This window comes from Budorcas taxicolor, chromosome 15, assembly GCF_023091745.1.
Source record: "Budorcas taxicolor isolate Tak-1 chromosome 15, Takin1.1, whole genome shotgun sequence".
Lineage (NCBI taxonomy): Eukaryota > Metazoa > Chordata > Mammalia > Artiodactyla > Bovidae > Budorcas > Budorcas taxicolor.
The window spans coordinates 52,973,568-52,990,625 of record NC_068924.1 but is presented as its reverse complement, the minus strand read 5'-3'; the positions used below and the strand labels follow the sequence as shown (position 1 = coordinate 52,990,625).

Genomic DNA, 17,058 nt, shown 5'->3' with positions numbered 1-17,058 from the left:
TTTCCTCCATGTGCATTTTTAAGTTAATAAATAATTTAGGTTAATAAATGAATCAATGTCTCTCTTCCTCACAAACAAATAAGGATTTTGGAATACTTTAACTCTGATCATCCTCTCCCATCGTACATGTATCTTAGTTTCACACTGTTTTCATGTACCTCATATTAGTTCAAGCATGACCAGATCCACATGCTCAAATGACTAAAAAGCTAAACAGAGACCCCAGAGCAGTGGCTCAGACAAAATAAAGTGTATTTCCTACTCACATGACAGGGCAGAAGCAGGCAGGTGGCCCAAGGTTGCTGAGAGAGCTCAGTTCCAGGAGATCACCCAAGACAAGTTTCCTCTATTTTGCTCTCTATCCTCCCAGACCCAGGGCTAAATCCTGGCACCAGAACTTTCTTATCCTTTAATGCCCAGGTGATAATTTACATCTGCCATGCCCGCATTCTATGCTATGGGAAGGAGAAAGATGAAGTTAAACCCAAACAACTACCTTAAGGAAGTGGCCTGGATGTACACACAATTGCTCTTTGCTGTAGAGAATTCGGAAAATGTCTCTGGTTGGGTAAACAAGAGCCCAACTAAAACGTGGAGGTTTCTGCTACTAGAGGGAATATAAGGAGAGAATGAGTGCAGGGGGGATATTGCAGTTTTTCGCTGACATCATCAGAATCCTGCATCCTCTTCTGATTTTCTCTGTTTGCTTCAGCTTTAGGCAGGCAGCCTCCCCCAGTGATGGCAAAGATGGTCAGTAGCCTCATGGTCTCCCATGTAGCAACTCAGTGAAAAAGAGAGCAGCTCTTTATAGGTGATTTCAGCTAATGTCTAGAATTTCCTCCAGTTGGTCTAATATGGATCATGTGTCAGTCACTAAATAGTCCCTTTGGCCAGAATGATGCAGGGACTAGTAAACGGGTGTGCGTCACAGAGTCACCTCTGGAAGGTGGACTGAGTAAGGCTAACCCCACCCAAATCATATGGACTGAAATTAGAAAAGAGGCATATCCAAAGTCAACCAATGAGATGTTGTTATCATCAGAATTGATGCTAAACAATCCATGTAACAGATAACCATTAGACTTGATTAGCCCATTGGGCCATTAGATGGTTCAAGGAGATTGTACAATTGAACATATTTTAAAAATCTAAATGAATGAGTGTGGAAGGTGATACTGATGATGAAGATGCCTGAAGTGAAAAGTGAAAGTCGCTTAGTTGTGTCTGACTCTTTGCAACACCATGGACTGTAGCCCACCAGGCTCCTTTGTCCATGGAATTTTCCAGGCAAGAATACTGGAGTGGATTGCCATTCCCTTCTCCAGGGTATCTTCCCAACCCAGGGATCGAACCTGGGTCTCCTGCATTGCAGGCAAATTCTGTACCGTCTGAGTCACTAGGGAAGCCCCTTAAAGAAGTGGCCTGGAGCATTCTCATTAATGCTTACACCTTGACTAGGAGAGTTCCTGTTCAGCCATCATTAGTCATTCATTCAGTACCTTGTGAATGAACCTCTGTTATGCTGACCATACTATTTGCTAATTATTTATGTATGTCTCCCAGTCCTTTCATAATACACCCCTGTAATCGAGGGCTGCCCTAGAGCTAGAACCCATCTGTGTTCCATAGTGCCCAAGGCACAGAGTGGGCATCTAAATTAAGGAAGGGTAAATTCTCAATGACTCTTAATGACTTCCAACTCTGATTGCTAGTCCATCTTTTGTCTTTGGAAATTGTTATTGGAAAGACATAAACCAAATCCCAGGGAGTTCCAGAACTGGGGAGAGGAAGGGCAAGACCAGATTATTTTGTTTATAGAAAAGTATCTCCTAATAACTGGAAAACAGTGCCAGGCATCATTTTATTTGTGGAAATCAAATCAAGTTACCAATAGGCAAAGACCCACATAGGAGGAAGTTCAGCATTTAATTGACTAGTCAGAGCTGTCTTCTCATTGTGTTTGATTCTAAGGTTTAAAAAGAGCTATATTTTGAAATCAATTCCCAATCTAAACACATAAATGACTTTTCCCCCATAGATATCAATCCCCCCACCCCCAACTTAACTGATGCTGAAAACTCTGGCGTATTGGAGAGAAACAGAGCTATAGGCCAGTGAATGTAGCTAGGAGTCAGAAGTGGAAGACAGTGCAAGGAGATACCAAAAGGAGACACTTGGAAGAACAAGAAGTCTTACTGGAGAAGGTGTCCAAGAGGCTGGCCTGCTTGGGAAGCTCCACCTCTGGGTTTCCCTGGGTGGGTTCTGTGAATACAAATAGCTACCATTTATTGAACCATTGCTATATTCCAGATGTTGTGGCAAGGGTTTTTAGTGATTATCATTTTAATTCTCAGAGCAACCTTGTGAGTTGAGAACTGGCACCCTCATTCATGGATGAAACTAAAGGTCAGAAATTTGCAGTAATGTGCCCATGGCCATGAGCTAAGACATGCAAAAGCCAGGATTTGAATCCTCTGGGATTTGATTTGACTCTGAGCCCTTAACTATCTTCACAAAACCACTATGAGGTAGCTATAATTTCCTCCAGGTGAGGAGACGACAGTCTGGGATGACTCAACTTGTCCAAGTGACACAGGTAGTAAGCGTCTGAGCAAAAGCAGGAACATCTGACTCCAAAATTTTTCTGCCTCCCAGATAGAAGAAGAGCAAAGGCCAGGGGTCAGGAACATGGCAGAAAGCCACTGCATGTCAGGCCCTACCCTTTCCCAGGATAGTATCTGGCTGTTTCCCACCCACCCCAACCTCCCCACTGAGGCCCCTTTGGAGAATTTTCTTCTCACTTCATCTCTTCCTGTGTAGCCCCCTGGGCTGAACAGGGACTTGGTAGTTGTTGGGACGTTCTAAGACATCCCTCTCTGCAAAGGGTCCCCCGGAAAAAGAACAGCTAAGGTACCATCAGCCTGCAGTTTCCTGACTCCACATATGAGCAAAGCCTATGCATAAGACTGGCAAGTGCTTAGGTCAGAAGCCAGCCAAAGGGGTTCAAATCCAGGCCATAGAGTTTGGCCAATAACAGGAGCTCCTTTAAATATATATATATATTCTGGGACAGACATTTCACTAGGGGTTTCCTCCGTATTTTTAAAGTGAATCTCCCTCCTTCCCCCATGTTTAACCCTTATTTCACAAAAGAGGAGCCTGAGGCTCCCAGTACGGAGGCAACCAAAGTAAAGACTGCAAGTCATAAGGAGCCTGGGACTTGAACCCACCTAGGCCCCAGATTCTGTGGTTGCCTAGGAGCTGAAGAGGGAGGAGCTGGCAGATCAGAGGGAGGGGAAAGAGAGAAGGCGAGCTCCCAGCAGCGCTCGCTGACGACAGCAGGTGATTTTTTTTTTTTTCCTGCAGCGCTCTTTCTCTCAGCATCTTTCCTGGATTTTTCCCCCCTCCGCTGAACGGCAGAAAAGGGTGGGGCCGCTTCCCTGCAGCAGAGACGGCGGCGGCGGCGACGGCAGCGGCTGCAGCATCCTCGGGAGAGGCGGCGGCGGCAGCAGTGCTCGATCTCCTCGAATGGTGATCTCCTCCGAGCTGAGACTGGACGCCGGCGGGGAGAAGAGAGAGCTTTGTCCGCGACCCTGCGACCGCACTGCCCGGCCCTTCCTCTGCGCCATGGCTTAAGCCTGCAGCCACCTCGCCTCGCGTCGCCTCGCTTGGCCGGGGTCTGCGCGCCGCCGCAGCCGAAGGGAGGGGCGCGTCCCAGACGCCCTCGCCGGCGACCCGGGTCGCCGTGTCTCCCGCTGCGGTGCCCGCAGCAGAACGCGCTCCCGAGACCTGTGCGGCGGCTCCAGGAGGCGTTTATAGCAAGGTATCGAAGGACTTTACCGACTTTTATCTCAGTGTTAGCTCTGCCAGCCCGACATTCCCGGGTGCTCTCTGAGACAGGAGGGCGCGGTAGCTCAGGACACCAAGGAAAACAAGGTGGGAACCAGACTGGCCGGTCGAGGGGACTGAGGAAGATTAGGGACTTGCTTTAGAATCCAGCAAGAAGGAGGGCGAGTTCTGCAGCGAGCACCATGGCGTGGCCGTGCATCACGCGCGCCTGCTGCATCGCCCGCTTCTGGAACCAGCTAGACAAGGCGGATATCGCCGTGCCGCTGGTTTTCACCAAGTACTCGGAGGCCACCGAGCACCCGGGTGCCCCGCCGTCGCACCAGCAGCCGGCGCCCGCGCCCCCCTCGGCGCGCACGGTCGCCATAGAAACACAGCCGGCCCAGGGCGACGGGGATGCGGTTGCCCGGGCAACAGGGCCGGCGCCGGGGCCTAGCGGAGAAAGAGAGGCTGGGGCCTCCTCTGGCCGGAGCGGACCCGGCCCAACCTCTGGCTCCGGCTCCACCTCCAGCGCAGGTCCCGCGGACTCGGTGATGCGGCAGGACTACCGCGCCTGGAAGGTGCAGCGGCCCGAGCCGAGCTGCCGGCCGCGCAGCGAATACCAGCCTTCGGACGCGCCCTTTGAGCGCGAGACCCAGTACCAGAAGGACTTCCGCGCCTGGCCGCTGCCGCGCCGCGGGGACCACCCGTGGATCCCCAAGCCCGTGCAGATCGCCACTTCTTCCCAGGCGGCAGCGCCGGCGCTCCGTGCCCCCCAGCGCCGACCGCAGAGCCAGGAGCGCTGGCCTGTTCCGGCCGCCGAGGCCTCGGAGCAGGAGGCGGCCCCTGGAGGAGCAAGTGTCCTTGCGGCTGGAAAAGCGTCCGGCGCAGATGAGCGTGACACACGCAAGAAACCTGGGCCCGCCTGGATGGTGCGGCGCGCCGAGGTGTCGCAGAGCCAGGAGCGCTGGGTAGTGCAGGCCGCTGAAGCCCCGGAGCAGGAGGCGGCTCCTAGCGGAGCAGGCGTCCTTGCGGCTGGAAAAGCGTCCGGTGCAGATGAGCGCGACACTCGCAAGAAACCCGGGCCCGCCTGGATGGTGCGGCGCGCCGAGGTGCCTCAGAGCCAGGAGCACTGGCTGGGGCAGGCCGCTGAAGCCCCGGAGCAGGAGGCGGCTCCTAGCGGAACAGGTGTCCTTGCGGCCGGAAAAGCGTCCGGTGCAGATGAGCGCGACACTCGCAAGAAACCCGGGCCCGCCTGGATGGTGCGGCGCGCCGAGGTGTCGCAGAGCCAGGAGCGCTGGCTGGTGCAGGCCGCCGAGGCCCCGGAGCAGGAGGCGGTTTCTGGCGGAGCAGGTGTCCTTGCGGCTGGAAAAGCGTCCGGTGCAGATGAGCGCGACACTCGCAAGAAGCCCGGGCCGGCCTGGATGGTGCGGCGCGCCGAGGCGCTGGGGCAGGAGCAGACGCCGCTGCCCGCGGCCCAGGACCAGGTCCAGGCCACTGGCCCCGAGGCGGGCAGAGGGCGTGCGGTGGCCGACGCGCTCAACAGGCAAATCCGCGAGGAGGTGGCGAGTGCAGTGAGCAGCTCCTACAGGTGAGACGCGGTCCACAGCTCAGGCCTCGGGGCTGGTCATCCTTACCCTCTCATAGATTCTCCGCATCGCCGGCATTCCTGGCCTCCACCTCCCATTCCAGAACACACCCCCTCCTTCCCCCAACTCCTGGCCGACTGCTCTTAGACTCTTTTGTGAAAGCTTGCTACTAACCACTTCAGCCATCTTTTCCCCATCCCCGCCCCACCCCAAGTCCCTGCCTGCCCAACAGAAACCGTTGCAGTCTCTTCACAGGCTTTGCGTCCATTCTGCCCCACCCAAGCCACCGGCTTTATTAGCCTGGGTGCTGCCCTTTGCTGGCTCAGCTGACGCCAAAGAGTCTTGGTGCCTTCCTGCCGGGCAGATCCTCCCCCAAATAGAGTGATCTCTACCCCTTCCCCACCTCCCTAGCCTGGTTCAACCACCCCTTCCTTCTTCCCTTCTCCATCACAGTCCTTGGCAGACACCCAAGCACCACACCCTTTTCAAGATTCCCTGCCAGCCAGACGCTTATAGAGCACCCTCCTCCTCCAGTCCCCTAGGTTTTGAAGGCAGATTGCTTATGCTTCTATTTGTGACACACTGGGCAAGTTTCTTAACCCTTCTTGGCCTCGGGTTCTTATCTGTAAGATGTGATGGATAACAGATTCTTCTTTTAGATTGTCTGCTCATGTACTGATTTAATATTAAATACTCAACTTATTTTTGAGCACCTATTATATGCTGAACACTGTGCTAGACATTCTGAAGATTAAATGAGATGATTCAGAAGAATTATGCCTGGCACATGGTAGGTAATTAGTCCATCTTGGTTCCTTTCTGACCTTCTCATTATTTTGATTTCTATGTCCAAGACACTTCCAGCCTTCTCCCTTATTCCTTTCTTATTCATCAGATGTGGTTCTCATCCTGTGACCATCAAGAACCCCCTCTTCAGCACATTTAAATTCCCTTTAAATGAATGTCTTCAAACCCGAGCATATTCATTCACTCTCTTTCTTTCTAGAATTCTCCCTCTGCTGCAGCCTCAGCCCTTCCAGGCTGCTTTCTCACCGTTTCTCCCTGTAATATATATTTCTGAAGGCTTAGCTTTCAGTCCTGCCCTTATGCTTCTATCCAAAACAATTAGCTAACAGATTACTGTTGACTCTGAATACGTGGCATTGGGCTTGGGGTTTCCGGGGAAGTAGATGTTCCTGATGAGTGATTGAGCTAGAAGTGTGCAAAATGTGACTTATGGGGTCCTTCATGAATGCCACAGCCAGCGGCCTCCTTCCTGCAAAAGGGTGTGGATAGGAGGACTGCAGAGTTAGTGTCTTTTGCCAGGACCTTATATGTGGCCTCATCACACTGATGTCCCTCTCCAGTAAATATGACAGACAATCCCTCTTATGCTGAGGAGAGAACAGCATTGATAGACAAGGTCTTTTGTTAAGACTCCTCCCAGGTTTTGCCTCTGGAAAGCATTTCACAGTTAAAAGGGGCAGCTTATCAATTGGCCCCTATTCCTTTCTCTTGAATTCTACCTCCCACCTGGCATTTCTTTCTTCGTTTACCAGTATCATGATCATACTGGTCACCCAGGAGTACACCACTTCCTTTTAAAGCTCTGGGTCAGGGAAGGACACAGATCTTTTCCCTTGGCTCTAGCTAAGAGAAAGTGGAATGTTCACAAAATCTTTATGCTGTTACCAAGGAGGATCTAAAAGAAAAGAAAGGAAACGAATAAGCAAGGGGACTACAAAAGCAAAGTCAAGATACAGTTTTGTGACTCTGTCACAGCTTTCTTCTATAAGGCAAGAACCCTAAGGCTGGCCTAACATCAGTTTTCTGGACTGACCTCTTCATCAGCATACTCCCAATCTACCACCCTGAGGCAGGTGGAAACTTACCACCTACCAGACAGAACCAACCTCTCCTCACCTCAATACTGGAATAGGAAACAGAAACCCACTCCTGTACTCTTGCCTGGAAAGTTCCATGGACAGAGGAGCCTGGCAGGCTACAATCCATGGGATCGCAAAGAGTGGGACACGACTGAGCAACTGAGCATGAACGCCTCAATATAGTCAGTACCAATCAAGGGAGATCCAGACTCTCAAATTTCATTTGACGATCCTACTCAGTTTATGTTTCCAGGTTGGTAGGACTTGCTTTGTCCATCAGCGATTGGCCAGACAGTCAGGGTATAAACCACCCTTCATAGGATAGTGGGGGGAGGCTCAAGAGGAAAGGGATATTTGTATACTTACGCTGATTCATGTTGTTGTACAGAAGAAGCCAACTCAACATTGTAAAGCAATTATCCTCCAATTAAACATAAATTTTTTTTAAAAAACCACCCTTCAGACAATTCACTCCAAATATTTTGGGATGTACCTTTGTTCTGTATAGCCTCTTGCTCCTAGACAATACCTTAACTGTGCAGTAAGCTGTCATACTGCTAGGTAGAATTACAAACATCCTGCAAGTGATTGGACTGAATAGGGGAACTATACTCTTGCAGCTGTTAAGAATGATTTTTCATAGCTATCAGAATTTCATCAACCTGTCCAGAAAAATCTCTGCATACCTTAAAAAAATTTTTTTCTAATTTGAATCTTCTGTAAAATTTAATTATGCATATGACTTTGGGGTCAGTAGTTCCATTTTGCTGTGCAATCAGAAGGGTTTGAAAGCATTAAGAGAATAAGCGTTGCTAAGAGACATCAATTTCTCTAATGGACAATTTAAGTGCATGACAAATTTGATGTGAAATTTAATATTATTTTTGTTCCAGAAGAAAAATTAATAATAGGGAAATGCACTTTGGGTAAAAGCAGATATGAAGAAATAAGATAATTAATTAAATGTACAATAAAGAAAAAAATGCCTGGAAATTATAGGCTTATCTGTAAACTTGATTTTTTTCCCTCTTTATTCTCTCACATCCTTTTGCTTGCTAGGATTTCGAGTATCTCTTGAATTTAAGTATGCTGTGTGTCTTACATCACCTTAGAAGCCAAACTGGGCTCCATTTTACCAATAATTTGATTGACAAATCCATTTCTTCTGTCACTCTACATAAATAATGGTAGTTTATACCATGGTGACTGGTTCATCTTATGGACTTTACAAATGACATCAGTCATATAGCATCAGTGTGAGTAGTTTGCCTAACTAGAGAAAGGATACACAATCCATCAGCTTAATATATTGGTATGTAATATAAAATATATATTCATCCAGAGTCATATATTAATACATGCTATTTGGTTTTCCCCTGCAGTATACAATCAGTAGTTAACATCAAATGTCCTTTGATGCTATGGTTTTGAGAAATTGTCCCTGTTTGACAGTTCTAATTCATAGCTTATCCAGACTAGCCAGGTATTTTTGCATTCAAATGGTATCTGAGGTATCTTTAGAATTATTTGTAATCATGAAATTGATTTTCACTACATTCATATTACATAAATGATATTATAAAAATTGAGAAACATGTCTTTATTTTCATTTTAATGTTAAGGATGATCTCACTGGGCAGCTATCTGTGACTTTAGACCTAGCATTCTCAATCAGAAAATAGATAAGTCATAGGAGGGGATTAAAATTCCTCTCTCAGCCAACCCCATTGTTCCAGCCATTAGTTAAGAGTGATAGATGGGGTGGCAGGTGCTCCCCATAGAAATGTTAATAAGCAACTTTTCCTGGAAGAAATCAGCTGGAGCACCAGGAGGTAGAATTAATAAACCAGAGGCAAAATAGTACTTGAAAAATGAGAGGGGTAACAAGGAAATCAGAAAGAAAAGGAGTCTTTACTATCCCTACAGTTTTCCATAAATGTTAGAGAAAGGTCCATCTGACATGGCTATGCTATTCAGAACTGCCCTGGGCTTCCCAGGTGGCTCATTGGTAAAGAATCCGCCTGCAATTCAGGAGATGAAGGTTCCATCCCTGGGTCGGGAAGATCCCCTGCCGAAGAACACAGCAACCCACTCCAGTATTCTTGCCTGGGAAATCCCAGGGACAGAGGAGCCTCGTGGGCTACAGTCCATGGGGTCGTAAGAGAGTTGGACACAACTAAGCGACTAAGCAGCAACGACACAGAACTGCCCTATACCTACAGGCAACTGCCTATTTCTCTAGTATCTTCCTGACTGAATCCCAGCAACTCTTCAAGGCCAGTCTCAGATACTAGCTTTCAACAATGCCCTCCAGGTCCTGCCACAAGGGACTATTTTTTCTCTCATTGCCTTTTCCTATTCTGTGCATTTCTCATTGTCTGCTTGATTGGAGGATACTTTTGTCTCTATCTGCCTCCCCTACCAGACAGGAACACTTAAAGAGAAGGGCTATATTTTGTTCATCTCTGTATCTCTCACAGCTTAACATTGTGCCTAACTACCATATAGGTTTGTTGACTCTAGTGAACTTTTTAGAGTTTGGTGAAGAATTTATTCACTTACATATTGATTCATTTCACTCTGTTTCATTTAGCTGAATTAATTTTGGAAAATGACCACCAAGTCCCTGCTATGTATCAGACAGGAATCTCAGGACACCAAAAGGTGATAACCCTTATGTAAAGAAATTGTGTTTTCCTTAGTCAAAATAAAGTGGGATTCCTACTTGGTTAGCACTAGAAGAAATGTTCAAGTGGGGAAGAGCAGCAAACCTTACAGACCTGATTCTAGGTGTACCTTCAGCAGGACAGCTGTGGCCCTCGATCGGAGCTCTACAATGGAGTCATTAAGGTGAAGTCACTCAGTCTTGTCCGACTCTTTGCGACCCCACGGACTGTAGCCTACCAGGCTCTTCCATCCATGGGATTTTCCAGGCAAGAGTACTGGAGTGGGTTGCCATTTCCTTCTCCAGAGGATCTTCCCGACCCAGGAATCGAACCCAGATCTCCCACATTGTGGGCAGATGCTTTACCATCTGAGCCACCAGTCACCGGTGAACTATAAACGTGCTGTTGCAAGGTCTTCCCTGGCAGTCCAGCGGTTAAGACTCCGTGCTTCCACTGTAGGGGAAGCAGGGTGAGGGTTCGATCCCTGGTTGGCAACTAAGGTGCCTCATCCCCTGCAGCACAGCCAAAAAAAAAAAATGCTGTTACATAACTGCCTTGCCAGATATTCTGATTTAATGGGTCTGGGGTATGACCTGTGCATGTGAGTCTTTTAAAACTGCCCCCAGATAATTCTCATGTGCAATTCAGGTTATACCCTCTTCCCTTAAGGCAAAGTTTCTCAAAATTTCGTTCACAAGAGAATCATCTGGAGAGCTTCCTAAAATGCAGATTCCTGGCCTTAGCCTCAGACACGCTGATTCAGCAGGTTTAAAATGGAGCCTAAGAATCTATATTTTAACCAGCACTCTAGGTAATTTTTAAAATATTTACTTATTTGGCTGTGTGGGGTCTTAGCTACAGCATGCAGGATCTTCATTGCAGTGCACAGGCATGTAGGATTTTAATTCTCTGCCCAGGGATCGAACCCACTTCTCCTACATTCCAAGGTGGATTCTTAACCATTGGATCACCAGGGAAGTCCTGCACTCTAGGTAATTTTGATGCAAGTGAACTTCAGGCTTTACTTGGGAAAACACTGCTTGGGGAGATTTTCTGTCTTTAAGGTACTGTATTTTCCCATACACAAATATGGTATTTTTGCCATTTATTTGTCTTTTTGTCCTTCACTTACATTTTGTAATTTTCTCTGCAAAAGTCACACATGTACACACATACGGCTTCCCTGTTGGCTCAATAGTAAAGAATCCGCTTGCCAAGCAGTAAACTCAGATTTGATCCCTGGATCAGGAAGATCCCCTAGAGAAGGAAATGGCAACCCACTCCAGTATTCTTGCCTGGAAAATCCCATGGACAGAGGAGCCTGGCAGGCTACAGTCCATGGGGTCACAAAAAAGTCGAACACGACTTAGCAACTAGACAACATATACACATACAAAATAGTTTTTAAGTAATAACATATTTATGCATGGAATGTAGTAGGGATCTAATTTTCCTTTTCCCATATGGAAAGTCATTTATTTCAATACACTTCTTAAAAGTTCGTTTCTGCATTAATATCCCCACTGATATCTCTTTATCACATAGGTTGCATATGCTTGAGTATTTCTGAGATCTCTGTTCTATTCCATTCATCTGAGCTAATACCATACTATCATTTTTTTCTGAGCTATTTAAAATTAGCTTTCTTGCTTTCAACATATATCTTATTACATTTTCTAATTTGTTGTTGCTCATATGTATTAATTTTTATATGTTTATATTATATTCAGCAACTTTTTATCACTAATTTTGTTTTCAGATTCTCTTGGGCCATCTGTGGAGATAATGTATACTTTTAGTAAATGTCAATTTATCATCTTCATTCTGATATTCGTGCATTTTTGTGTGTATGTATATTGCTACATTGGTGGGGATATCCAGTATAATTCTGATGGTAGGTGATAACGGGCATCTTTGTCTGAGACAAATGGAAATGCTCCTAAAGTTTTTTCATTAAGTATGAGGTTTGCTCTGTGTCTTTAGGAGACAGCATTGTATCAGGCTAAGAAACTTGCCTTTATATTAATTTCTAGGGGTTTTAAAAACTATGGATTTGTATTGAATTTTATTAAATGACTTTTGGGGCCATCAACTGAGAAAATTATATGGTTTTCACTTTTAGTCTGTTTATAGATTTTTCTGATATTGAGCCATCTTTTCATTCCTAGGATAAATCTTACTTAGATAAAAATGTATTTTGTGATGCTGAATTCTTTAGCTACTTTTTATTTGAAATGTTTGCACATGTATTCATAGGTAAAATTATTCTAAAACTTTTTTCTTTTTTATATCACTCTGGTGTAATATTGGGATCATGGTTATAGCTATACAATTAGATAGGCAGATTTTCTCCTTTTCAGTTATTGGAACAATGCTTATAACAAGTGTTCCTCCTTAAATAGCTGATAAGAATCGCCTGTAAAGCTCTCTGTAATCACGTCTTTTTTAGTGAATAGACTATTTTTTTTACTACCAATTTGATTTATTCAGCTTTTGTATTTCTTCTTGAGCCAATTTTAGTAATTTATATTTTTCAAGGTAATGTGATCACTTTCTTTATAATTTTTAAATTTATTGACCTGAGTCCTCAGCGTTGTCTTATGGATTTTATATTCAACTCTACTTATCTGCAGTTAAATCCTCTTTCACACTTAATATTAATTGGTGCCTTCTCTCTTTTTTCATAATTGTTTTATTAAGGTTTGTTTACTTTTTTTCAGGGTCACATTTTGGTTTTGTAAATCATCTCCCTTTTTAGTAAGCTTTCCTCTTATTTTTACTATTTCTTTACTTTTTATGCTGTGAGAGGTCATACTAGGAACAGTTTTATATCCCTGGCTAAGGAGTTTGGATTTTCTTTTTTAAAGAAATGAGTCACTGAAAGAATCTAGGCTCAGGAACTACATGATAGTTGAATATGATTTAAAGTTTATAAATGTCCCACTGGCTGGTGACCTGGGGAGGTGAGAGAAAGGGTGGCAAGTAACAGGCTATTGGAATAATCCAGAGAGAATGATAAAGCCTGGACTGTGGCTTTGGGATCTGAAATTTAAAGCATAGTACATATAGTTACTGAAAAACAGGTCTCAGTGATCAGTTGAGATGCAAGGAAGAGGATAAATTCAAAATAAATTTTTCTGGTTTGCATTTTTCTGGTAACAGTCCTAGTCACTGGAACAGACTTTTACTTCTATGATGAATGTAGAGAAGAAAAAGTCAGGAGTGGAAGTTGAGCTTATTTTTAGTATCTAGAATTTGAATTGTCTATGAGATATCTGACAAAAAGTTTCAAGGGGCAGCTGAATAAATGGATCTGAAGTGTAGTGCAAGTTCAGGGCTGTGATTTGAAACATCCTGTGGAAATGATTAAAGACATGGAAGGAGGTGAAATCAACCCTAGAGACGAAGTAGAGAGAATTAGCCATCAGAGAATGGAGCCCTGAGGGATACATTCATTGAGGGTACTGACAGCAGAAGGAATAACCATGAAAAAGACAACCCATTGATCAGAAGGGAGGGAAGAGAAGTAGGAGAGAAATTAACCATGGAAACCACATTGGGCCCCTATCTCAGAAAAACCTTATGCCACCCTGGAAAATTTTACTGAGGTTTACTGTGTGCAAAGCATTTTTCTGGATCAGTGGTTGACCTTGCATAGTTAGATATAATGTTACTGAGACTAACCCACAAAGATGAGAGGAGAGGAGATAAGATACACACACTAATAGTTGGTTGCTCTCCTAGGGGGAAAAAAAAGGCATCTAATGCATCTGTGAGCTTTCAAAAAAGCAGTCAAGGCAGTGACAGTTCTAAATCTATAATCACAAAGAACCACTCGGTGTCCCAGATATAAAACTCAAATAATCCAAGTGTCCACTAAAGCTAGAGAGAGCCATCTCTGTGATCAATGCAGCTTTGGTTTTTCAGATTGTCAGCTGTAGACACATAGACAAGTGAGCTGCTAATTCTCTGCCAAATGAAGAAAACTGAAAATGGACCTTGACCAGCAAACTAAAAATTCTCTTGATGTTCACTAAAAATGCTCATTTTCACCATTAGAAATAATAATAATAGTTAATCAAGTGCCTCCCATGTGCCTGGCAGGCTGCTAGAAACTTTGGATGCATTTTCTGCTGTAATCTATGTAGCAGCTCTGCAGAAATGGTTCTGTTACTTCCCTGTTAGAGCTCAGGACCCCCAAGTCCTCTTGTGTATCTTTAAGTGATACAACTTGAAGGCACAGACTTTGTCCAACACTTTGTCTACACACAGCATGTCTACTGCACAGTCATATTAACTTGTATTGTCTCAAATCCTCTTCAGTCCAGCGAATATTGATTAGTGTCTTCTCTATATCTGGGTAATTCCTAGGAAGACAAAGTAGGCCTTGCTCTTGGAAGGCTTATGTTTGTTAGGCAGATACAGGTGTGCTGAAAAGTTATCAGCGCCCTAACAAAAGTCTATGGAGGGTTTGGTGGGGCACAGAGGAGACAGGGTTAAATCTACTTGATTTGAGGGTTATCAGGAAAGGGTTCAGTAGAGAAGCGACTGGTAAGCCGAATCTTCAGATGACTAGGCATTCAATGGGAAAGGGATCCATCTGAGTAAAAGTACAGAAGAGAAATTGTCAGCCAATAGAGCTTAGAGGTCTCATTGGATGAGAATAGAATGGTGAGAAATAGACCAGGTAGGCAAGCTGGACCAGCTCCTTTGTCCTATGAGCAAATGAAGAAGCAGGACTGGGTTTTGGACATTAGCAAAGGTGACTTTGGTAGCAGTGGGAAGGATGGATTGGAGGGAATTAGACCAGGAGCATAGAGTCCAGAAAGGAAGCTGGAGTCTAGGTAAGAGATGAAGAAGACCTCCAGCCAGGAAAGGCTGTAAACAAGCACTGATGGTACAGAAAAACCCGAGACAATGGCTAAGTGAAAGTCGACAGAAAGTTAAAGGGAAGAGTCTGGGATGTTTCCTTTGGATGCCTTGGATGTCTGGGGAAACAGTCGTGTACTCAGCTAGATAGCATAGTTTTGGATAAGTCAAATTTGAGATGTCTTTGGAAGGATTGCATGGAGGTATTCAATAGAAAACGAAAATGGAAACCCACACTGCTGGAAAGGGGTGTAAACTGCTACAGTCACCTTATAAAACTCTTAAGCATTATCTATTCAAATCAAACATATGTTTGCTGTATGACCCAGCAATTGCACAGTATGTACCTGACAGAAATAAGTGCAGAAGACTTGCTTGTACAAGAATGTGTATAGCAGCTTTTAAAATAATAGCTAAAAAGTAAAACTAACCCAAATGTCCATCCAGAATAGCATAGATACTTTGTGGTGTATTTTTACAATGGATTATCACCTGGCAGGATGAGATAGGTAGGCAGAATCATGGTCCCCTTCCGCCACCCCAAAATGTCTGCATCCTAATTCCTGGAACCTGTGAATATGTTACCCAAACATAACATAGTCCTTACAGCAAAAGGGACTTTGCAAATGTCATTAAGACTCTTGAGGTGGAATGAGTATCCTGGATTATCCAGACAAGCCCACTGTAATCACAGGGATTCTTCTAAGCGAAAGAAATCTCACACCAGAACTTGTCACTGTAATCACAGTACACGGTGATGCAGTGTGATAAAGATTGGCTGGCCATTGTTGGCTTTGAAGACAGAAAAGGGACATGCATCAAGGAATGTGCAGCCTTGCAGAAGCTGGAAAAGGCAAGGAAGTGGAATCTTCCTAGAGCCTTCAGAAGGAAACCATGCTTCTGCTGACAGCATGATTCTAGCCAGTGAGACCCATTTCTGACTTTTAACTACAGAACTATAAGATAATACATCCATGTGGTTTTAAGCCATTCAGTTTGTGGTAATTTGTTACAGCAGTATTAGGAAATTAATACACAGGGTTTCTCAATCTCAGCACTACTGACATTCTGGACTAGCTACTCCGTTGTTGTGGGGAGCTGTCCTGTGCACTGTAGGACGTTTGGCATATCCCTGGCAACTCCTTACCTTGCACATCTCTCTTTCTACTCCTTACTAGTAACATTCCACACCACGTTACTCAGCTCTGAGTTGTGCAGTCAAAAACCTTTCTAGACATTGCCAAAAGCCCTCTGTGTATGCCAGAATTGATTTTGGTGGAAAGCCACTTGAAAAGAAAATTACCACAATACTCAATAATATGGATAGATCTCAAAGACATAATGATGAGTGAAAGAAACCAGATAGAAGTGTACTTACTGAATGATTCCATTTGTATAAAATTACAAAGCAGGCAAAGGTAACTGAAGATGATGAATGCCAGAACAGTGACAGTCTCTGGGGGTGGGGTCGATAATTGGCCGAGATATTGGAAATGCTCTGTCTTGCTCTGGGTGGTGGTTGTATGGGTCCATACACGTGAACTAGGGTTTCTCTGGCAGCTCAGTGGTAACGAATCCACCTGCTATTGCAGGAGATGAGGGTTTGATCCCTGGGTCGGGAAGATCCCCTGAAGAAGGAAATGGCACCCCACTCCAGTGATCTTGACTGGGAAATTTCATGGACAGAGGAGCCTTGTAGGCAAGAGTTCATGGAGTCGCAAAAGAGTCAGATACTGAGCGACTAAACAACAACAACATGCATCTGAACCATTAAGATTTATGGACTTTCTTTATTTGCTTGTTATACCTCAATAAAAATAAGAAACAAATTATAAACTAAGTTTATGGAAATACAAATTTGATGCTCAGGAGAAAAGGCATAACAGAAAAGAACTATCTGGATATCAAGCTGTCAGTGAGGATCAAGCATGTGGGGGTCAGAGTGGGTAGGAAGAAAGGGGGTGAGAAGAAGAACGTGCTGCAGCCAGAGCCCAGCAACCCTGACAATCTCAGGGATGAGCAGAAGAGTCAGCCAAGGGAGGAGCGCACATATCTGCGTCATTCTCTTCTGAGACTGAGAGCATGGGGCCGCCATAGTCCTACCAAAGCTTATGCACACATTTATAGCATCGTAGTGTTCTTGTCCATCCTTCTGATCCCATCCCAGTCCATTGTCAGTGTGTATTTCTTTTCAAACTGAATGAAGAGGCTTTGTAGGAATGA

The 17,058-nt window shown here is 44.9% G+C and overlaps 1 protein-coding gene across 1 annotated transcript in view; it reads left to right on the top strand.

Annotated features, from left to right (window-relative positions):
- Positions 1 to 4,031: 4,031 nt before the first annotated feature.
- Positions 4,032 to 17,058, top strand: part of MAP6 (microtubule associated protein 6) — an 80,210-nt gene continuing 67,183 nt past the window's right edge. The window contains exons 1-2 of the mRNA XM_052653320.1: positions 4,032 to 4,937; positions 5,103 to 5,416. Of these exons, the coding sequence (XP_052509280.1) occupies positions 4,032 to 4,937; positions 5,103 to 5,416 (1,220 nt within the window). The remainder of the gene's footprint in view (positions 4,938 to 5,102; positions 5,417 to 17,058) is intronic.